This window comes from Heloderma suspectum, chromosome 3 (assembly GCF_057233095.1).
Source record: "Heloderma suspectum isolate Gila_16-S chromosome 3, 16-S_ref, whole genome shotgun sequence".
In the NCBI taxonomy this organism is placed as follows: domain Eukaryota; kingdom Metazoa; phylum Chordata; class Lepidosauria; order Squamata; family Helodermatidae; genus Heloderma; species Heloderma suspectum.
Window position 1 is genome coordinate 32,313,559 of NC_139460.1, and position 23,324 is coordinate 32,336,882.

At 42.9% G+C, this 23,324-nt stretch overlaps 1 protein-coding gene across 20 annotated transcripts in view; it reads left to right on the top strand.

Annotated features, from left to right (window-relative positions):
* The first annotated feature begins 824 nt into the window (after positions 1–824).
* The window catches only part of ZMYM2 (zinc finger MYM-type containing 2), an 80,996-nt gene continuing 58,496 nt past the window's right edge, over positions 825–23,324 (top strand). For 2 of the 20 annotated variants that reach the window (XM_084842803.1, XM_084842815.1), the window contains exons 1-6: positions 825–901; positions 2,010–2,067; positions 3,728–3,868; positions 14,039–14,155; positions 17,388–17,884; positions 18,146–18,239. In XM_084842803.1, coding sequence (XP_084698929.1) covers positions 17,465–17,884; positions 18,146–18,239 — 514 coding nt within the window. In that variant the 5' untranslated portion in view covers positions 825–901; positions 2,010–2,067; positions 3,728–3,868; positions 14,039–14,155; positions 17,388–17,464. Of the gene's footprint in view, positions 902–1,990; positions 2,068–3,727; positions 3,869–13,812; positions 13,893–14,038; positions 14,156–17,387; positions 18,240–23,324 lie in introns of those variants that run through there. The other 18 variants (XM_084842799.1, XM_084842809.1, XM_084842805.1 and 15 more) reach the window with 10 other exon arrangements.

The following is a 23,324-nucleotide window of genomic DNA, read 5'->3' on the forward strand; positions in this document are numbered from 1 at the left end:
GGAGCCGTGCTGGGCTGCTGCTACTGCTACTGGCTTAGCTTTCTTCCCTCGGAGTAGACGGGGTGGGGGGGGGGGTGGGAGAGAAAAGAGTATTCCTCCTGGAGACAGGGATCTTTGCCTGTGGGGAAGAGCTTGTGGGTTCTCCCTCACGTTTTGGAGAGTATTTCCATTATTCTGCCCCCTCATGGAAATGGTTCCAGGTTCTAAGCCCTGCTGTAGGGGGTGGACGCTGCTGAAAAATAAACAACGCGTGGATTGAGTATGCCAGTCGTTACTCCCCACAGAATGGGGTGTTCGCGCCCGTGGCCCCCCCCGTGCCCCCTTACTATTATTGCCCACAGGGACCGTGGAAAACAAATTAATGGGTTAAACACCACCTCCTTCCCTGGCAAATGTCATGGGGAGGGGACCACCACTCTTTTTAAGTAGGAAAAAGAGCACAAACTTCGGCATGAAAGTACTCAGCGGCAGTAACCACTGGGACCCTAACCCCTCCCCATCCACCAAGAGAAAGGCAGAGGTGCTGCAGCTGTTGGTGGTGGGCAATGCGATTCGGGTTTCTTTAACCTGATGGAACCAAAGAGGGACGGGCCGTAGGCGGGCCTGAGCGTCCGATTGACGGAGACTCGGCTCAACCAGCTACAGGGAGCGCTGATAGGCGGGCAACCGCTCCAATGCGTTTGGTCGGCACCAAAGCCCTCCCCCTGGGAAAGCCAATGGGCGGGCACACGAGGCGGCCTTTCCCCAAGCTCGGATGGTTGGGTTTGTCCCTCCTCTTTCCCCCCCTCCCTCGCCAGCAGCCGCGCTTAGCCCGGGACTGGACCGAGTTAGAGTTGAGGAAGCGTTGGAGGAGCCGCGGAGGTTGCGTGTGACCCCGGGGGGAGCCACTTTCCCCAGACCGGTGAGGGAATAAGAGGGATCGGTTGAGGTAGAAAGAGCTGAGCCGGGTTAGCGGAGCTGGCTTGAAGCCCAGCTGCCCTTTCAGGGTGGGGATAGGAACAGACCAGCCGTGCCTCAGAGCAACCCGGGCTAAATACCCCGCTGCGTGTCGCTCTTCGCTGCTGCTGCTTTCCCCTCCCCCTCCCTCCAGTAGGGATTGGGAAGGCAATTAAGGGAGGGGGGAGGCGATTGAGAAATGGGAGGGAGCCCGCTACGACGGGAGAGAGGCTCTTGGGCAGAAATGCGAAGGGGGCTGCCTGGGGGTATTTGGCGTGGGGGGGGGCGCGCGATCCATTTTAGCACGTCTCTATTTCCAGCGCCGCCTCTGGGCTTGTGCTTTGCCCTGAGCCTCTGTTTTCTCCCTCTCTCTCTCTCCTTCCTTCCCCCTTGCGGGGGTCCTTCTTTGCGCCCAGCGTTGCGCTCCGCGGATCCTCCTCTTTCTCTCTTGCTCCCCTCCCGTATTGTTTGGCTGGGTCTCCTTAATGGCGGCCGACTGGAGGCGGCAGTGCTGCTGGCCGACTGCAGGGGGCCAAACCCGACACCCGGGGCAATTAGTAGGGGCGGGCGCCGGGGTAGATTTCGCCGCCTCAGACGCGAGGGGTGGGCTGGTGGGGGTTGTGTCGACTTACATTCGTTGCCCAGATAGCCCTGAAGGGGGAGGAGAGGCTTTGTGTGTGTTGGGAGGGGGGAGAAAGTCCTTAGCTAGTACCTCCTACCCACCCACCCCCCACGCCTGTGGGCCGCCTAATACCCTCGCGCCTCCAGCAAAGACTGCTCATGCTGATTGCCCTTGGGGCGTAGGGGGTGGCGAGGAGAGAAAATGGATCCCTTTCCTGAGGATGCGGGATGTGTGGGGCGGTCGAGTCTGGCTCGGGGGTAATAGGCTTGTATCCTACTGGGAAGGGGCAGTAAGAAGGGTGAGGGGTACAAAGTGGCGGGCCCTGCTGGCAACCCATGTCTTGCCCAGCAGGAAGGGCGTCTCCTGGAGGGGAAGATGGGGAGGCGCGCCCACTACCCTCTTAATACCCCTTCCCTTCCCCCACCCCACTAGCTCCTCCTCTTTTCCCTAGGCTCCAGGCCAGTTTGGTGCAGCCTTGGCAGAGCCCAGCAAGGAGAAGGAGCTCCATTGTGAGTGCTATTTATATATGTTTTTCTGCCTCAGTTAGAACTGCCTTGGGAGGCGTTGGTAGACCACCCTTTTTTGGCCCGAGGGGTGGATGGGCGTAAGGGGGGGAGAGGAGGTGCTTCCAGGGTAATGGGGGGCGGGGGAGGTTGTTGGGTGCAGCAGCTGCTGCCCTGGAGCAAAGCCCCGGTAATGGCCGTGAGGCGACTCCTCCCCCGCGGGGTGGGCTCTGCTGCTGCTGCTGCTGCTGCTGCAGACATCGCTCCTGCAATACCAACACCCGCAAGCAGACGACGGGCTCTTGCCGCTGCTCGCGTTACCCGGCGCGGCAGCGAGGGGAGGGGGGGTATCTTTCTAGTGCCCTCTAGAGTTTTGGAGCGCACATTAAAGTGACATATCTAACCAGATTTCAAATTAACTCCCTCGCAACTCCGAATCCCTGCAACCTTACCTGACTTCTCTGGAGGGTAGGAGAGAGAAGACTTAAAAATAATCCCGTCTTTAGCGAACCGAGTTTTAGTAACTGTCTTCAGTGTGTTTGGATCACACATTTCTTTCTTTCAAGTAGATTTGCTTGGACATAAAGGTGGGGAGAAGATACAGTTAGTATTTTCAGGCCATTGGTAGTCTCATTAGTTTCTCTCTTAGGCAACCATCTGCCTTGCCCCATTTCCCTCTAAACCCCAGAGGTTGGTTGAGAAGTTCATGGATTGTCATTGTTATTTGTGTCTCATGTGAGTGAGGTTTTCCAAGGCTATTGCAGTTGTTTTCTGTGAGCAAAGTCACCTAAAGAGAAGTTCCTATTTTACATTCTAAAAAGACTGCAGTTCACTCCTTTTAGTTCACCTCACTGAAGAACTGGAATTACTAAGTGGCAAAGTAGTTCCATGAGGGCAGTCCTAATGCAAATAGCAAATGGCCTGTCGCTAGGAGACTGAAAGCGGTCAATAGTTGCCTGTGGAGGTCTCTACTAGAGGCCACGGCAGGAATCCATTGGTGGTATTTCAGTACCTAGCCTGCAGGAGGCAGTCATGGGGATTAGATTATTCAAGATAAGGGCTCCTTTAACCATCATTCACCTATAATAATGCTGGGGATGGATATATTTTCATGTCAGTTATTTGAAATTGGCTTACTAAGAAGAAAGTGGGAGTCTCAATTCTCAAGAACTGCCATATTTGGAGGGAGAATTGTTTTAAGAGTATAGACCAGAAATTAGTATCTTGAAACAGAGTTTTTGAAGGGCATGGGGAGGATTGTACAGTAAGGGTGCAATCCTATGAATGTCTAAGACAGAAAAAAGGCCTGAAGAAAGCCAAGGAAATGGGGCAAGGCAGATGGTTGCCTAAAAGGCCTACAACTCCCAGCATTGGCTGGGGAATGCTGGGAGTTGTGGGACTTCTTTTTCTGTCTAAATATGCATAGGGTTGTTCCCTAAATGGCTTCTTTCAGAATCAGTCTGTAGTAGACTGACTTCTAAAATAGCCTATTGGATAGAACTTTTGCTTCAAGTTTTGTTTGTAACGTTCATATGAAATGATGTGGAAAACAGTGTATGCTACTATTTAATTTTAATGACAAATGGGGCTAAGATCCCATTTGACTTTCTGAATTTGTATGCAGTATTATGAATAATTTGATCAAATGATTGCTAAATACTTCCAGATAAAGAACTACCAAAGTTGAAGATGAATGGAAAAGCAAAGAAGAGAAAGCTTGGTCAGCTCTGAAGGCTATGGACTACAAATTACTTTAACCAGACAACATAGAAGCCATATGCAGGAATTTAGCCTGCTCACATGAATGGTAAAAGTGGGGAGGGGAGGGGGTGTGCGCCCAAACCCCACCCTTGTGTTCCCCAACCATCCCGTGTTCAGTTGGAAGGTTTACAGGGGATCCTATACATGTTCACGTCAACACCAATAGGACCCTCTCTGTGATAGGGAAGCCTGCTTTTTCAGTGTTCCCAGTTGCATGGAGGCTTCTACTTAAGTTCAAATAAATGTAAGTAGACCCACCCACCCCTTAAAGATGTCCTCATTCAACATGGGAAGGAACTGAGGAGATGGGGATGTTGCGGTTGGCGCTTGCATGTCCACCCATTTCTTTTCCTTACTTTTAGACCTGATGTGAGCAGGCTGAATGCTGACAAAGGGCTACAGTTAAGCTGAACAGCAATTCTAAGTATATTTACTTAGAAATCAGTTATATTGAAATCACTTGGACATATTTCCAAGTAAATCGATTGATGAGAAATGTTGGATTTATTTATTAAGAGATTTTTAACCCACCTTTCAGGTCACACTGCCCTCTCAAGGCAGCTTACAATATTACAAAAACATGAACATACAATTGCAATTAAATACACAGAGTGGTAGCAGCAACTAAATTCTTCAGTGTTTTTTAAAAGCTAGAAGTAATGAAGCCTTACATATCTCTCTGGAGAAGTAGTTCCAGAGGTGAGGGGCCACCACTGAGAAAGCCCTGTCTGTAGTACATACCAGCCTGATGCCTTTTCTGGTGGACCAAAGAGTAGGGCCTCTGACACCGAGGCCCTCCTTGGGCAGGCTCATACATGTGTGGGCAGTCTTTCAGATAACATAGTCCCAAACCATTTAGGGTTTCAAAGGCCAAAACTAGCACCATGAATTGAGCCCAGAAACTAACAGGCAGCCAATGGAAATGATATGAATAAGAGTAATATCATCTGAGTGCCTAGTTCCAACAAGTGTCCCAGCTGCTGCATTCTGTACCAGTTGCAGTTTCCAAATAGTCTTCAAAGGGAGCCCAACATGGGATGCATTAAAGTAATCTAATCTGGACATAATCACCATATTTGTCACCGTGGCTAGGTCAGCTTTCTATAGGTAGGACCACAGCTGCCAAACCAGCCTGAGTTGGTGAATGTAATCTGCTTGCTGCAGAACAATAGACTACGCTTCAGAAGAAATTCGTTGACACCTTCTAAAGGATAGCTGCCATCACAGGAATAGGTAGAGCTACAAATGCACCATCCATTTATCTGAGCCAATGATGTGGGGATTGCCTTGTGAAAGCTAGTCTCAAGTTTTATTGATATCAATGGGACATGCATGTAGATGTTGGGACATTAAAACTACAGTTCCTATACACACTCATGTGGGAGTAAGCCCCACTGAAATCAGTGGGACTTCTGAGCAGATATATAGTACTGTGCCGTGTCTTGTGATGTAATAGCTTTGGTTCATTTAATTCCACTAGAATTATAGGAAAATTTCAAATAAATTGTTTACAAGATAAAGTGTCAGCTGAATAAAATAATGAACTGCATGAGATACTGGATACACAGTTAAGAGAAAGTAAATGCTTAAGATGATATAACTTCATGTATCTAAAAGGAACTCTTGAGGAAACCCGTTTTTCTTCCACTGCTAGGCTTAGGGCTATTTCTGATACACTTGGGGTTTACAGAACGTTACTTTACAGTCAAAGCAATCACATGAGCATGTCCATGTAGAAATTTTATGTAAAACTAGCCGTTCCTGCATGTATCCAAGAGTGGGATTCTAAGTCTCCCATTTTGTTCTGATCAGTTATAGCTCCCCAAAATTTGAATGAAATGACTAAACACCACATAATTGCTTCATAGAAATGCTCACGTGATAGACTTGTTAACTCAACATGCAGATTACTTTGTGTTGGAAACCTATCCCTTGACATTTTATTGACAGTTTAACATACCTCTAGACAATTTACCTTGCAATGTAGGTTATCTATTTGCTTGAAATTGAAACTTAAAGGGGGATACTTTGAGCAGATGATAACCTTAGGCCATCTTGAATTAATTAAAAAAAAGTCATTTGTCACTATTTCTAAAATGAGTGACCAGGACTACAGCGATACCAGAGGTAGTGATATGCTTTCATCTGTTGTTTTGAGGGTGCTTATTGTTGAGTGATACTAATGTTTTATGCTTTTCTGTCAAGAAATAACTTAATGAATTGCATTACTAAATTCTCATATCAACTACACTTTGTTCATCATGGAGTTCAGAATAGCATTTATAGCTCGATGACAGAGCACATGCTTTGCATGCAGAAGGTTCTAGGTTCTGGTATCTCCAATTATCCTGAATTTGGATCAAGTTTTATACTGCATGCATTCATTCACTTACCGATGCCAGGATCTTTGTGTTATTGCCAACACTACTTTTTCACTGCTGGTGCTCTTTGCATTTCTGTCCTCTCTGACCTCATTGCTTACAATCTATCTCTTCCCCCACCCCCCATGTGCAATGTGTATATATTTGCTATTTAGGATAGCAACATGCATCTGATGAAGTGGGCTTCAGTCCTCAAAAACTTACGCCATAATACATTTGTTAGTCTTTAAGGTGCCACAATGCTCTTCCTATTAAAAAGAATTGGGTAGTAGGTGATACGAAAGACCTCAGTCTGAGACTCTGGAGAGCTGTGGCCTGTCAGTATTTGTCCGGAGTGGACAAATAGTTGACATGATACAAGATAGCTACTTACATTTCTTTGTTATGCTTAGAACATCCTTGTCAGATAGGTAACCCTGAGAGATAGTGACTGGTCTAAAGTTATCCAATCAGTTTCATAGCTGAGTTGGGATTTGAAGATACGGGAGACCTAGCTAAATTCAGCTGTTCTGTCCACTGTATCACACGGCCTGTCTGAAAGTTGCTATCATTAGATATCAGCCCTAGTTGCTGTAGGTATAAAAACATATGTTATAAGTCTTTGTCATTTTTTCTGAAAGACGTATATACTTGACTGAATTATTTTTTAGCAAATACAGATCTCTGGCCACAGGAAGTTCTTTTACCTCCTCTGAAGCATTTGATACCTTCAACTGTACTATTTCTTCAAAACCTTAGTTTGGATGTATACTCCTAAAATCATCAATCTTCTTGGCCATTATGTCTAATTTAAAATTGGACAGGTGACCTACTGATTATGATGTAAAAAGTAGGTTCTGCTTTTTAATCAGTGGATTGGTCACTCAGATTGAATGTTGAGCACAGAACTAACACATAAGAAGTGGCTGACTCTTAGATGTTGTTTTCTCTTAAAGCTGCAATAAAGTGCATCTATGCTTTATTTCAAGAAATTACCCTCATCAGCTGAATGTTTGCACTTGTAAATTCACATTAGACATTTAAAACACTTAAGTGTGCATTGTTTAAGATTAGTGGGCAGGCTTGAGGCATGCAATGTCTCCTTTTACTTTGTTTTAACCGGAGCCTTGGTGTTAACCAGCTGGCACCAGTCACAAAATGTCAGTTCAGAGAAAGTTAAACTGGTGGATCATGGGGCCTAGCCCACACTGGCTTTCGTTGATGTGCAGCTATTGCGTGTACTCAAGTATTCTGCCACCAAGCAATATCATTCACATATAAGCCATCACAGATCAACCTGTTGCTATCCAGAACTGTGTTGGTTGGCTACCAGGCTTCCTCATGGATGGGCTGCCTGGCCTAAATACTTCTGCTACTGCCTGTCATTTGCTTGAGAACTGGGAGGTATTCAGGTGGGAACTTGAAAGCACAAAGCAAGAATTAAAATTGCATGTAAGCTGATAATTCAAGTAGGTGAACCCAGCTGCAGACATGTAAAATTGCATGCCCAGTATATGGAGAATATTGAAGAAGATGCCTCATTTTACTGATGGGGGACAATCAACTTAAACTAGTTCCAAAGAAGAACAGTTAATGTAGCACAAGTAATAGAAATACAAAGCAGATAGCTTAAAAAGTAGCTGAACAAGAGACTGAAGGTTAAGTTTTTCTTATACAGCACTACTAGCCAGGAAACAGTGGGGTTGAAAGAAGCATTAAAGCCAGTGGGCTAGTTCCCATGGTCAAACAGCCCACCGAGCCACAGTGGGTTGCAGTGTATGCTGGCAGCCATTTTGAATCCTTAAGTTGTAACCGTGGCTTGTCCTGTCGTCTGAACCCAGGAACCGTGGGTTATGTGAGGGCTAAACAACCCTTGCGGAACCCAACACAGGCCATGGGTTCTGCAAGGGTTGTGTAACCCTCACATAACCCACAGTCCCCATGTTCAGACAATACGACAAGCAACAGCTTGAATATTCAAGATGGTGATTGTGTGAACCCAGCCACTTAATCTTTTTGTTCTTGTCCTTACAAGGTAAACACAATAATAAGACATGCCAATGGAAAGATGAAAGAAATCCCATGTGTGCTTACCAAGGGGGTAAGCCAAATTAAACATAGAACTGATTCCTGAACATGCATAGGGCTGGATTTCATGAATGTAAAGTTACAGATTGCTTTTTGCTAAGATATGAATAAATAATTGAAAGTATAATTCCAAGAATGCGCACCCATGCACGTGCTTTTTCATTGTTTTCCATCTTACTTGCAGCCCTAGACAGGTATAGAAAAGAGACCCATGGTTAGATGGACACGCACACACTAGTATGTGTACAAATATGTTACAAATACAAGCACACATTTTCATTTACTTGATACATGCATATGTGCACGTACCTACCATTAATGTGCTTATCTACCACAGTGGAATTAGTCAGTGCAGTGATGGTGAATGATGAGCAGAGGGACAGGCAGTAAACAAGCAGCCTGCACAAAGACTCCTGCTTTTTCAGCTTTAGTGGGACTGAGCCAGGCAGGCTTATGTGCTGGATGGCTACCAGGCCTCCTCATGCATGGGCTGCTTGGCCTAAATACTCCTACTACTGCCTGTCATTTGCTTGAGAACTGGGAGGTATTCAGGTGGGAACTTGAAAGCATTTTGGTCCTGGCAACATTCCCTTTCAGACCCAAAGTACACACAGATTCACAGGCAGGACAGAAAGTACCATTACTGACTCAACCTTGTTGTGTCTGTTAGTGGGCATTGTTAGTATTAAATGTATGTGTTGCTTCCCACTGCAAAAAGCAATTTTGAAAAGACTTGTACACACAAATACAGAAATCTATAAATATAACAAAAAAAGACCAGAATCACTATAAGCCATAATCAGCCCAGTAATACAAATAAAAATAAACACCATAAAATATAACCTAAAAACAACACAATACCTAAAGTGTTCATCCACAAGACACAGCCCCTCCCCCCACCGCACACACCAACAACACAGCCTAGAAATAACTATTTAAAACATTTCTATACCATCTTTCTGGAAAAACCAGTCAAGGTGATTTACAAAAAACAATCACAAAAATGTAGTAAACCCTTAAAAACCATAACACTAGTGTCCAAATGTCTGAAAATGGGGTCCCAAGCCACATAGGGATTTATAGGTTAAAGCCAGCACTTTGAACTTGGTTTGGAAACAAATTGTCAACCACTACAGCTGAGCCAAGGCCAGACTGGTGTGATCACATCATCTAGTCCCAGTCAACAACTTGGCCATTGAATTTTGCATGAGCTGCAGTTTCCAGACTATTCAAAGTCAGCCCAGTGTACAATGCATTGCAGTCATCTAACTTAAAGGTTTAACGACTGACACCAGGCTATCCCCATCCAGATAGGGTTGCAGTTTAACTACCAGCCAAAGCTGGTAGAAGGCACTCTGTACCACAGAGACCACCTGAGCCTCCAATGTCAAGGATGGATCCAAGAGTATCTCTTCGTTCAGGGGAGAGTGAGCCCATCCAGATCCAGTTGCACTTCCCACATCTGGACAGAGGAACCGCCATCAGAGCCTGAGATTTGTCTGGATTTAGCTTCAGTTTATTGGCTCCCATCTAGTCAGTTACTGAGGCCTGAGAACTGGTTCTGCACATCTACCGCCACACCTGCCTGAGATGAAAAAGTAGAGTTGTGTGTCATCAGCATACTGATGACAACACAACCTAAACTTCAGATGACCTTACACATTGTTTTCATGTAGATGTTGGGGGATAGAATCGACCCCTGTGGAATCCCAAACTGGAAACTCCATGAGGCCATGTGATATCACCCCTCCAGCACCATTCTCTAGAAACAATCATCCAGGTTGGAGCAGAACCACCACAAAGCAATGCCCCCAACTCTTCCAACCACTCCAGAGGGATGCCATGATTGATAGTATCAAATGCAGCTGAGAGATCAAGGAGTATTGACAGGAACATACTGCACCATCTCTCTCCTGACATGGGTCATCAATCAGGGCATATCAAATCTGGGTCTGAACCCTGACATAAATGGATCCAGAAAATTAGTCTCATCCAAGAGTGCCTGGATTTGTCAAGCACCCAGGAAAGGGATCTGCGCACCCACTCTAAAATTGTCCAGATCTTCCAGATTCGGGGAGGGCTTCTTAAGGAGTGGTCTTACCACCACCTATTTCAGGCAGCCTTTCAGGATAGTTCCCTTTCATAAGGAGGCATTTGTTACTTCTCCGGCCCAACTGGCTGTCCCTTCTCTGACAGGTTTCACCAGCCATGAAAGGTGAGGATCCAGCATGTAAGTGGTCTCTAAGCATCGTGTCCACGTCCTTGAGCTGTGCTAACTTAAACCTCACCAATTATACTGGACCAGATGGAATTCTGGGCATTTCATGAGACTGACATGCTAAAACAGTGAAGTCATTGGCCCGATGGACTCCGGTGATTTTCTCCTCAAAATGCCTAGCAAGTAGCTGCAGGCCACTGAAGCTTCAAATACCCCCCATGGCCAGCACGTAATAGGCTCCGAAGTATCCAGAAAAGCACCTGCATAGGGAGGATGTACTGGAGGCAGTGAAGTAGCACTTGTTTGCTGCCTTCATCACCACTAAGGCTTGATGTTGATTATGTACTAGTGTTTTATTGCATTCATCAGGAGTCTTTTTCCACTTGTGTTCTAGTCATCCCCTGGAGAGCAAGACAGCCCAGAACACTACACACCGCTGCTTGCCACTTTCAAATTGGTATCGGCTGTCCTGGGCATGCAAGCCACAAATATCCTAGCTTTCCCCTGCCTCCAAGATCTTCTAGGGGCAGGACTTCTCATGAAACCAGGGTTTGGAGGGAGAGACCAGACACAGCCAGAGAGCAATATCACAGGCAGGGAAGCTTTTCAGGCTAGAGTGATTGGCAGTTCATGACACCTCAGCCTGTGGTCAACCAGTAGACTGTGATTAATATTCTGTCTACCCTTGACTTAAGTCAAGATTTCAATAGCCAGCTATATTACTATTTTACATCATACCTAACATTCTGTACACTGATAATTTGAATTAATCACATGAAAAGCTGTGTCAGTCTTTTAAAAAAATTGATATAGCTTTCTGTCTTAGCTATTGTCTATTGAGTCTAGTTGTTGTTGTTCAGTTAAGTCGTGTCCGACTCTTCATGACCCCATGGACCATAGCACGCCAGGCCTTCCTGTATTGGGTCTAGTAGCTTTCTGTTAAAATATAAAACTGCAGTTATAGTATGTAAGGGTACAGATGGACTGAAGCTTGACTTGTATTATCTACCTAGTCAGTGTTTTGGTGGTTTCTGTGTAACTATGTATCACAAATCTGAAATGTAGCACAGTGCCCCTGTTTTGCTTCCTGGTTCCTTGAATCCTTTCCTGATAGGAGAAGATGGAGATTTTGTATCTTGAAATGCAACTTGAGAACACTTCCTTCTGTGTTCCAGTAGCAAACCCCAAGACTGCCTTGGTTAATGTTTTCACATCAAGGTGAACTTCCACTTTTAAAAAACAAGTTGAACCTCTGAACTCCATTAAAGGACCTTGCAGCAATCTGTATAACTAGGTGGATGTAATAGTTCGCTTTCTAACTGTCCCACCATGTAACATGAGCGTCCTATTTGAGTCTTCAAATCAGTGAACATGGAACAAACCTTCATCCAGCTAAATCTGTATTAAAGGATATATTTGTGACATTGAAGTTAGTATTTCCTAGAGTGGTAGTAGAAAGGAACAGTGAGGGACAAACCTCTAAAGGATTGAGGATATGGGAGAGAACCGGTAAATGTCAGTCTTGCTGTTAATCAGCCAGCCAAAAACAAGTGCATGTCAATAGGCTGGTGAAAGTTTTTGACAACGGTACAAATGTTTTTCAGTGGTGCACATAGTTCATTTATTTTTGACCAACAGGTTATTTTTTCTATGTTGAAGAGGTGGTAGGGATTTGTGTGTGTTGCAACATAAAAGCTTTTATACTATAGACTAGTAGGAAGAGATAAACATCTTCGAGTTGAAAGGTTCAAAGCAATTCACATGAAAGAAATACACTTTTTAAAAGATAGCATCATATTATGCTAGCAACAGCATGTGAATAGCCACAGAAAAGGGTATTTGTTGCATTAAAATCGAGTATATAATAAATCATGCATATGGTGTATTATTCTGATGTTTGTAGTTTGGTTTTATACTTGTACAAAAGTTTTCAGTCCTTTGATATAGACAAGGGTGTGGGGGAGAGGAGGAGCATAGAGGCAGTAGTGTAAGCTACAAAGTACTTTGCTATAATTTCCTGGAAAATGTTATATTGAATACCTTTTTAAAGAGCTAATTTAGAATATCTACTGTATAAAACTAATTTGATACCATGGAACTTCAAAGCTAACTATAACTTCTGCTAGATTCATTTTTGCTCAATAACTGTGGCCTAAGGGAATTCTACTTAAGTTTGTTTTGTTCTTCTGCAATAAGATCCTGAAACAGATGCAGATATTGACCAGCAATATGTTTAGAAAGCCTTTAATGTAGGATTTCCATTCTTCCCAAAATAAAGAGGTAATCACATCTTCATTTTCAGCTTATATTACCAGGAACAAATGTAACATTTTAACAAATCAAGCAGTGGAAATAGCAAGGGGAAACAAACATTTTGTGATCAGGAGTTTCTTAGTGGAGATCTTTGCAATTTACATCTTCTGGAAAATTCATCTCTGAGGAATGTTAAGGGAATCAGAACTAGTTATAATGCACTGCTGTTGTTGGAAGTATTGTAACTTAACGTTAGTATGCCCTCTACTTTCCTATGACTTTAAGGGAGTCTAGTACCTGCTTTAGGAAATATTTTTTTGCAATGGTAAATGAGTCATAGAATAGTAGGGTTGGAAGGGGCCTACAAGGCCATCGAGTCCAACCCCCTGCTCAATGCAGGAATCCAAGTCAGAGCATCCCTGACAGATGGCTGTCCAGCCTTGTCTTGAACGCCTCCAGTGTGGGAGAGCCCACTACCTCCCTAGGGAATTGGTTCCATTGTCGTATTGCTCTTACAGTCAGGAAGTTTTTCCTGATGTTCAGCTGGAATCTGGCTTCCTGTCACTTGAGCCCATTATTCCGTGTCCTGCACTCTGGGATGATTGAGAAGAGATCCTGGCCTTCTTCTCTGTGACAACCTTTCAAGTACTTGAAGAGCGCTATCCTATCTCCCCTCAGTCTTCTCTTCTCAAGGCTAAACATGCCCAGTTCTTTCAGTCTCTCCTCACGGGGCTTTGTTTCCAGTCCCCTGATCATCTTTGTTGCCCTCCTCTGAACCCTCTCCAGTTTGTCTGCATCCTTCTTAAAGTGTGGTGCCCAGAACTGGACACGGTACTCCAGATGAGGCCTAACCAGTGCTGAGTAGAGGGGAACTAGTACTTCCCGGGACTTGGAGGCTATGCTTCTATTAATACAGCCCAAAATAGCATTTGCCTTTTTTGCAGCCACATCACATTGTTGGCTCATATTCAGCTTGTGATCGACAACAATTCCAAGATCCTTCTCACTTGTAGTGTTGTTGAGCCACATATCCCCCATCTTATAACTGTGCATTTGGTTTCTTTTCCCTAGGTGCAGATGTTGTCTATAAACCTTCCTATCAGTGTGTGTTATTTCTACAGCTGTTGAGATTCTACAATTATTTTTCAGTTGTGAGTGTTGAGTTGTTTCAAGTATTACATGGAGTATGCCACTTGCTTTATTTTCAGTTTTAAATTGCTGGGTTAAGGGGTAATGTTAGCTTTGAAATACTGTCTTCTGAATAATGCATTCTTAATATGGATTATATCTATTTCAGGATAAATATTTTCAACCAAATGTCCCCAGTATTTCTGGGAAAGTGAGCCACGTTTCCACCACAGACAAGGCATTGGAGCAGCTTAAGTTTAACATATTGCTGCATGTTCTTGAATGGGTAAGTGTTTCAGCTGAGAACACATAATTTTCCTCAGAAGTGATATTCAGACTGTGAAGTTCTCCAAAATAATATATCTAAGGGTGCAGCCCTATGGATGTTTAGACAGAAAAAGGTCCTAAACTCCAGCATGGCCCAGCCAGCCATGGTGGTTGGGGCAAGCTGGGAATTGTAGGATTTTTTAAACATCCATAAGATTGCACCCTAAATTGGGTGAATGGGCTACAAAATGGTAGATGCAGTTTAATGTATGTGAACACTAGGACAGGAAAGTATAGTGTGACCTGACCTTAACTGCCCAGAAAAATGAATTTTTTGGCAGGTGAGTGCGTGTGGAGCAAAGTTCACCAAATCAACTTGGTCTACTGCAGCAGTAAAAAAAAAAAAAAAAGCAAGCAAATTCAATGTTGAGAATCAGTAGGAAAATAGAACAGCCAGTATCATATGCCATTATAAAGTCTATAGTGCATTCATGTTTGCAATATTATGAACAGTTCTGATGTTCTTTTTAATGGAACAAGAACCCAGATGATTGTGCAGAAAAGTGCAACCAAAATCTCATATACTGTGTCTAAATTTAGGTTAAAATGCCATCATCTTTTTTATGGTTAAAGGGAAATATGACACTTATAAAATTATGAATAGTGTGGCGAGAGTGGATAGAGACTTCGGGCAGCATCCAGTACTGCTTCCATTGCCCTTGCAGAACCCACTGTGAATGCACCAGGAACTAGCACTTCCTAAAGGAACCTCAGAAAGGAGCGGAAATGCAAGTTCCGCTGACTTGTGCTGTTCTGGAAATGGGTGTTTCTGCTCGTTTCCAATTGCTTTGGGAACTGCTAGGTTCCCTTTGTGGTAGTGGTAGGTCCTGCCAGCACATGGACAATATTAGATATTGCCGGTTGTTCCATCTTCTATAATAGTAGAACTGCTTTAAATTAACATCAGGACTGACTGGAGCTTCAGTCTAAACATTGGTATATGAAAGTAAGACTCTTTGATCTCTGTGAGATTTCCTTGTTTACTTCCTAGTAAGCATGTTTAGTCTCACACTACACAGGAAATGTGTAGTGTGAGACTCACACTTCTCACATTTGTACAAACTGCTGATGGATTAAAAAATGATCCTGATTAATAGTCACCAGGGTAACTTCAGTCCTTGTAGTGGGTTATTGGACTCAGAACGTACACTGGGTTTTGTTTAAATCAGAGGTGGGCAACTTGTGATGTTCCAGGTGTTTTGGCCTACAACTCCCATCAGCCCTAGCCTGGATAGCCAATGGTGAGGGATGATGGGAGTTGCAGACCAAAAGATCTGGAGGGCTGCAAGTTGTCCACCCCTGCTGTAAATGCACACACTGGTTCTTGCAGTTTTGTTATTTTTGAACCGATTTAATCTGGAAGAAAGCAAACCTACTAAGGTACAACTCTGAAATTGTAGGGCTAGTTTTTCTATTTTTTTATTTTTTATTTCTCCTGTGGTACAAAATTTGTTTGATGGACAAACTAGAATGTGTCCAATCCAGTTTTCAGTCATAGAGAGTTTGTGATTTTTGAAACTGTAATATAGTTTGTTTGCTACTAATGACGGACAATCAAGAATAAAGTAGTTCTTGAAAGTGCCCAATCTATAGGAGTGTGTCTTGTAATAAGGTGATTGAGTAAGAAATCTCATTTCAGAAACTAAATCTAAATTGATTATATCGATGACATCTTTCCAAAAGAATTGAATGACAAAGCATTTCCAGACCATGACAAGAGTTGCTTGCAAATTGCCATATCTAGCATTTGTCACTTTGTAAAAGTGAAACATTGTAACATTTTGAGGGGAATCATTAAGTATGAAATACAACTTTCTGATTGATTAAGCCAGAGTTGAAGGTCAGTAGACAGTGAGGAGAAAACTTCGAGAGCAGCCATAAATGTGATTGTACTGTATAACATTTTGCTCTGAATCCAACCAAACTGTCACATAGTCCATGTCAGGTTTCAGGCATCTGAAATTAACATAAAATTACAACTGGTCTACTCTTGCGGGAGAAGGTAGAACTTTAAGCAGGTCTGGATAAAGTGTATTGGGGCCAAACTTCTGAGATAGTAAAGTGTAGTTTCTGGCAATATATAAGTGTGCTGTGCACCCATAATAGAATCTAAATTAGCATTGTGGTCAAGTATTTGAGATAAAGTTTTAAATGGTTAAATGTGGAATTCTTCCACCAGATCTTCTCTTTAGTAATGTAGCTATCAGGATTTCCTCATTATGTTAGATCTTGCTTGTGAATATGGAACAAAATGGAACTGATTTACAAAAGATACCAGTCTTTCTGGCTGCTTTTATGGTAGGGCTGCATATTTGGGTAGTTTAAGTGGTGTCCTGTAGAAGATAGAATTTTTTTAGTATCTTATAACTTGGCATTACACCCCCCACCCCCAAATTTCTTAAAGAGAATATCTCTTACCGAAGTATTTTTGTAGTTTTAGAACTGGTAGCTCCTTAAGATAAGACAATTATGCACATGGGGGCAGGAGACCCTCAAGTTTTTGTTTTGAATAACAAGTTTTATGTTATACTGAACTTGGAAAACAGCGGTTTACTCTAATTGTGGTTGGTTCAAAGATTCCGGTTTGTTTGAACGACCAGAGTTAGAATAAACCACAGTTTCCCAAGCTTCATGGTAATGCGAAATCGCAGTTTGTTCAAACTCTTTCAGCCTGCCTTCTTCACACATATTCAGACGCTTTCAGCCTGCCTTCTTCACACATATAGAGGGGAAGGGAGAGCATGCTAGTATGACAACACCAATTCATGGTTTTGCATGGTATTTGAACTAGGCCATTGTGTTGCTTTCTAAAAGTCCTTTTCTTGTGCAGTTTCTCTTACAACCCTTTGGTCTTTAAATGGCCCTTGTTTCTCTGTATGTGTGAGGAAGAATGTCTTTTAAATGCTGCCTAAACAGTTGAAAAGATTTTGGCATCTACATATATAATGAGATCAGCATATAACTCGAACAAAAAAGAAGATCATTAGCTTTAATACAACAGATATTGGCCTTGTACATGACATTTGGCAATTTTTAAATCTAACTCTGATCAGCAGTAATGTGGCTTTGTTTTATATTGAACACATATGAACACCAGCAAGAAAAATTAAGTAAAAGTATGCTAGTTTGGAGGAAAAAAAACAGCCAGGAAATTGTATTATAGTAAAACTACTTTTCTTCTTTTGTAACAGTTTTTCTTGAACGTCCACAAGGTGTCTGATAAGCGACGCTGTCTGAACACTCGTCTGGGTAATTGGGGCCTACCACAATGGCAACTGGCCTAGCCAATGTAGGAAGCTCTTTTGGAGGTCCGTCTAATTCTCTGGTTTCTAGATCTAAGTTCCAGAGTACTTCTGTAGAAGACGACGACGATGTTGTATTTGTTGAACCTGTACAGCCTCCACAGATTTCTACACCGTTGATAACAGATCATAGAAATGCTGGTTTTAGTTCACCCAGTAATGAAGAGCATCATGGAAATGACCCCAAAGTAGTGGCTCCATCAAAAGACCTGAGCTCTCAAAAGGGAAGTATAACTGAGACTATTATTATTGATGATGAAGAAGATATTGAAACAAATCAGGCGCAAGAGAGAAATGATTCCAGTTTCAATGAACGAAGATTTCCAGAGTGTAAAAACAGACCCAATGAGATGGAATTTTCAACACCCAGTTTTTCAAGAAGTAAGGTAAATGCAGGAATAGGTAATAGTGGTATAACCACAGAACCAGACTCTGAAATTCAAATTGCTAATGTTACTACATTAGAAAGAGGTATGAGCTCAGTGAATGTTGGCCGTTTAGAAAATACTGAAGGGCGTGACATGAACTTAATGATTACACATGTAACATCACTACAGAATACCAGCTTGGGAGATGTATCTAACGGACTGCAGTCAAGTAATTTTGGTGTTAATATACAAACATACACCCCATCTTTAACTTCACAGACCAAGACTGGTGTAGGACCTTTCAATCCTGGTAGAATGAACGTAGCTGGAGATGTCTTTCAGAATGGAGAATCTGCTACTCACCATAATCCTGGTAGGTTGTACCTTTATGTATTCTCAAAGCGTTACATAAGTCTGATAACGTCAAGTAAGGTGCAGATTCTTTTTCAAAGACAGTGGGTACAATTTTCCAAAGCAGGGTGGATTGACTTAATCATGACTGTTTATAAGAACAGAAGAAAATATAAATTTAAATCAAATTTCACATGTAATTAATACATTTACTAAACAAGTATGTGTGATAATTGGTTGCTATAACAATTAAAGCATATTAATTTGTATTATAGGAGTGTAATCCACGACCTTTGATATAGTCCACATGCCTTTTGCACTCCAGAATTAGATGTGGCTGCTGACCAAGCTGAGGAGACAATTCTTTTTTGTTTGGCGCCCCTTTTGTCTGTGTGCAGCAAGATCATTTACTTGAAGAGTATGGTCCTTTGAACTCAGTGGGCCCTGATTATGAATGAATATAGAATTAAGCTGTACTTGTCTAAAGCTTCCCAACAAAGATTGGTAGTTACTATATAGAATACAATTTTTGATGAGATCCAAGGAAAGTATTCTTCTCGTTTTGATTTATTTACATTATTTATATGCTGCCTTATAATAAACGTTCTCTAGGTAGTTTACAACATAAAAATAATCCCAACTACAGCAGGAAGCCACAATAATAAATTCAATATGTAATCTTTTGCTTAACCTCAAAAGTCATTTTCCACCCTGTTGTTGTTGTTCAGTCGTTCAGTCGTGTCCGACTCTTCGTGACCCCATGGACCATAGCACGCCAGGCCTTCCTGTCCTGCGCACTCTCCCGGAGTGTGCTCAGGTTCATATTCATTGCATCGGTGATGCTATCTAGCCATCTCATCCTCTGCCGTCCCCTTCTCCTTTTGCCTTCAGTCTTTCCCAGCATCATTGTCTTTTCCAGAGAGTTTTCTCTTCGCATTAGGTGGCCAAAATATTTGAGCTTCAGCTTCAGTATCTGTCCTTCCAATGAGCACTCAGGGTTGATTTCCTTTAGGATTGACTGATTTGACCTCCTTGCAGTCCAGGGGACTCGTAACAGTCTTCTCCAGCACCACAGTTCGAAAGCATCGATTCTTCGGCGCTCAGCCTTCCTTATAGTCCAGCTCTCACAGCCATACATTACTACTGGGAAAACCATAGCTTTGATTAGACGGACCTTTGTCGGCAAGGTGATGTCTCTGCTTCTTGCTATGCTGTCTAGGTTTGCCATAGCTTTCCTCCCAAGGAGCAAGCGTCTTTTAATTTCATGGCTACAGTCACCGTCTGCAGTGATCTTGGAGCCCAAGAAAGTAAAATCTGTCACTGCTTCCAATTCTTCCCCTTCTATATGCCAGGAAGTGATGGGGCCAGATGCCATGATCTTAGTTTTTTTAATGTTGAGTTTCAAACCAGCTTTTGCACTCTCCTCTTTCACCCTCAACAAGAGGCTCTTTAGATCCTCTTCACTTACTGCCATTAGGGTGGTATTGTCTGCATATCGGAGGTTGTTGATAATTCTCCCAGCAATCTTAATTCCGACCTCTGATTCATCCAACCCGGCATTTCTCATGATGTACTCTGCATATAAGTTAAATAAGCAGGGTGACAATATGCAGCCTTGTCGTACTCCTTTCCCAATTTTGAACCACTCGGTTGTTCCATGTCCGGTTCTTACAGTTGACCCTCATACAGGTTTCTCAGGAGACAGGTAAGGTGGTCTGGTACTCCCATCACTTTAAGAATTTGCCACAGTTTGTTGTGATCCACACAATCAAAGGCTTTAGCGTAGTCAATGAAGCAGAAATAGACGTTTTTCTGGAATTCTCTTGCTTTCTCCATGATGCAGCGAATGTTGGCGATTTGATCTCTAGTTCCTCTGCCTCTTCGAAACCCTGCTTGTACTTCCGGTAGTTCTCGGTTCGCATACTGCTGAAGCCTAGCTTGTAGGATTTTGAGCATCACCTTGCTGGCATGTGAAATGAGCGCAATTATGCGGTAGTTTGAACACTCTTTGGCGTTGCCCTTCTTTGGAATTGGAATGTAAACTGACCTTTTCCAGTCTTGCGGCCACTGTTGAGTGTTCCAAATTTGTTGGCATATTGAATGCAGCACTTTAACAGCATCATCTTTTAGGATTTTAAATAGCTCAGCTGGAATACTGTCATCTCCGCTAGCTTTGTTGTTACTAATGCTTCCTAAGGCCCACTTGACTTCACTCTCGAGGATGTCCGGCTCAAGTTCAGTGACCGCACTATCATGGCTATCAAGGACATTACTATCATGGCTATCAAGGACATTAAGATCTTTCCTGTATAGTTCTTCTGTGTATTCTTGCCACCTCTTCTTAATCTCATCTGCTTCTGTGAGGTCCCTGCCTTCTTTGTCCTTTATCATGCCCGTCTTTGCACAAAACGTTCCCTTGAGATCTCTAATTTTCTTGAAGAGATCTCTAGTCTTTCCCATTCTGTTGTTTTCCTCGATTTCCTTGCATTGTTCATTTAAGAAGGCCTTCTTGTCTCTCCTTGCTATTCTCTGGAACTCTGCATTCAGTTGGATATATCTTCCCCTTTCTCCCTTGCTTTTCGCTTCCCTTCTTTCGTCAGCTACTTGTAAAGCCTCATCAGACAGCCACTTGGCTTTCTTGCATTTCTTTTTCTTTGGGATGGATTTCGTTGCTGCCTCCTGAACAATGTTACGGACCTCCGTCCATAGTTCCTCAGGCACTCTGTCTATCAGGTCTAATCCCTGAAATCTATTCCTCACCTCCACTGTATATTCATCAGGGATATGATTGAGGTCATACCTGAACGGTTTAGTGGTTTTCCCGACGTTCTTCAATTTAAGCCGAAATTTTGCAAGAAGCAGCTCATGATCTGAGCCACAGTCAGCTCCAGGTCTTGTTTTTACTGACTGTATGGAGCTTCTCCATCTTTGGCTGCAAAGGACATAATCAATCTGATTTCGATATTGACCATCTGGTGACGTCCATGTGTAGAGTCGCCTCTTGTGCTGTTGGAAAAGAGTGTTTGCTATGATCAGCATGTTCTCTTGGCAAAACTCTATTAGCTTTTGTCCTGCTTCATTTTGTACACCAAGGCCATGCCTGCCTGTTATCCCGGTGATTTCTTGACTTCCTACTTTAGCATTCCAATCCCCTATGATGAAGAGGACATCTTTTTTTGGTGTTAGTTCTAGAAGGTGTTGTAGGTCTTCATAGAACCGATCAACCTCAGCTTCTTTGGCCTCAGTGGTTGGGGCATAGACTTGAATGACTGTGATGTTGAATGGTTTGCCTTGGATTCGTACTGAGATCATTCTATCATTTTTAAGATTGTACCCCAGTACTGCTTTTCCCACCGTTTTGTTGACTATGAGTGCTACTCCATTTCTTCTAAGGGATTCTTGCCCACAATAGTAGATATGATGGTCACCTGAATTAAATTCGCCCATGCCTGTCCATTTTAGTTCGCTGATTCCCAAGATGTCGATGTTCAGTCTTGCCATCTCATGTTTGACCACCTCCAGCTTACCTTGATTCATTGATCTGACATTCCAGGTTCCTAAACAATATTGTTCTTTACAGCATCGGATTTTCTTTTCACCACCAGACACATCCACAGCTGAGTGTCCTTTCGGGTTTGGCCCAGCCGCTTCACTCTTTCTGGCGCTACTTGGAAATACCCTCTGCTCTTCCCCAGTAGCATATTGGACACCTTCCGACCTGAGGGGCTCATCTTCCGGCGTCATATCTTTTAGCCTTGTGATACGTTCCATGGGGTTTTCTTGGCAAGAATACTGGAGTGGGTTGCCATTTCCTTCTCCAGTGGACCACATTTTGTCAGAACTCTCTGCCATGACCTGTCCGTCTTGGGTGGCCCTTCACAGCATAGCTTATGGCTTCACTGAGTTACGCAAGCCCCTTCGCCACAACAAGGCAGTGATCCATGAAGGGGGTACTCAAATGTAGTGAAACTTAACTGTGTTCTGAAATCATGATGGTAGGAATTTCCCTGCTCCATATCATTGCCTACCTCATGGAGCAGGGCAAAAGGTGATACAGAGTCACTGTTTTTCAAATAGTAGGATTTGAGTCCACACAAGTTCGTGTGTGAGGGATACCTGCTACTGCACATGCACAGAATTTTCAAAACGTTTCATGGACAGCATCAGCTGTTAACACCATTCTTAAGGTTATCCTTAATTATAGAAAAATTGCAGAATGTGGTGAACATTATGCCTGCTGTGGTGATTGCATGAATGTGCCAAATCAGAGTTTGAAGCTGTGGTCAGTTTTCAAACTGGTTTTGGCTTTATTTACTTAAAATGAGTTTTAGGCTGCCTTTAAAGGCAACTTAATTATGATTTGTGACAATACTGCAGATAACCATAGTTATTTCCAAAACTGAAAGGAACAGAGAGGAATACATGGGGAGAAGGGAGATAGAGGGGCCCACAATACTTGCAATCACCAAGCCATATTTTGGCATTTGGGCAGCATTATGCCTGCATCAAGTTGCTGTGTAGCCTGTGGAAAACACTTGAAATGTTCTGAGTGAAGTATGAAAATTTGGAGTGTCTACCACGTTCTCTAACATGCCCTCTGTAGTCATTTTATGGTAAAAAAACACACCTTATAATTATATTCTATGAATATGTTAACAGCAGATAAGATGGAGATGGGAGATAACCTGATCAGTCCTATTCTGCACTGCTGCTGGTGGTACAGAAGTGCATGCTCTTGCTGTCTCAACTGTGTTCCCTCAAGGCCTTGCCTCTAAGTGCAGAGATAGAGAAGGTCAAAGAATGCAGAATTTGGAGAGATGGACTAGATCGGAACAAGGAGGAGGAGTCTGGATATAAATGCAGTGGATAGGGGAGGCAAATAGAAAGTGAAACCAAAACTGAACAGAACATATTCATGCAGTCCTGACTTGTGAGGAAACTCTGCTGCATGTATCCTCCACAAAAATCCATGTGTGTGTTCTGTTAAAGAAGAAAACTAACCAGAAGAATAAACAATCTTATTAGTACAATTTAAAATCCTGTTTGGTGGTGGTGATTCTGGCACATTGTGACAAAACTATCATGATTAATTGAACAGTTGGAGCCG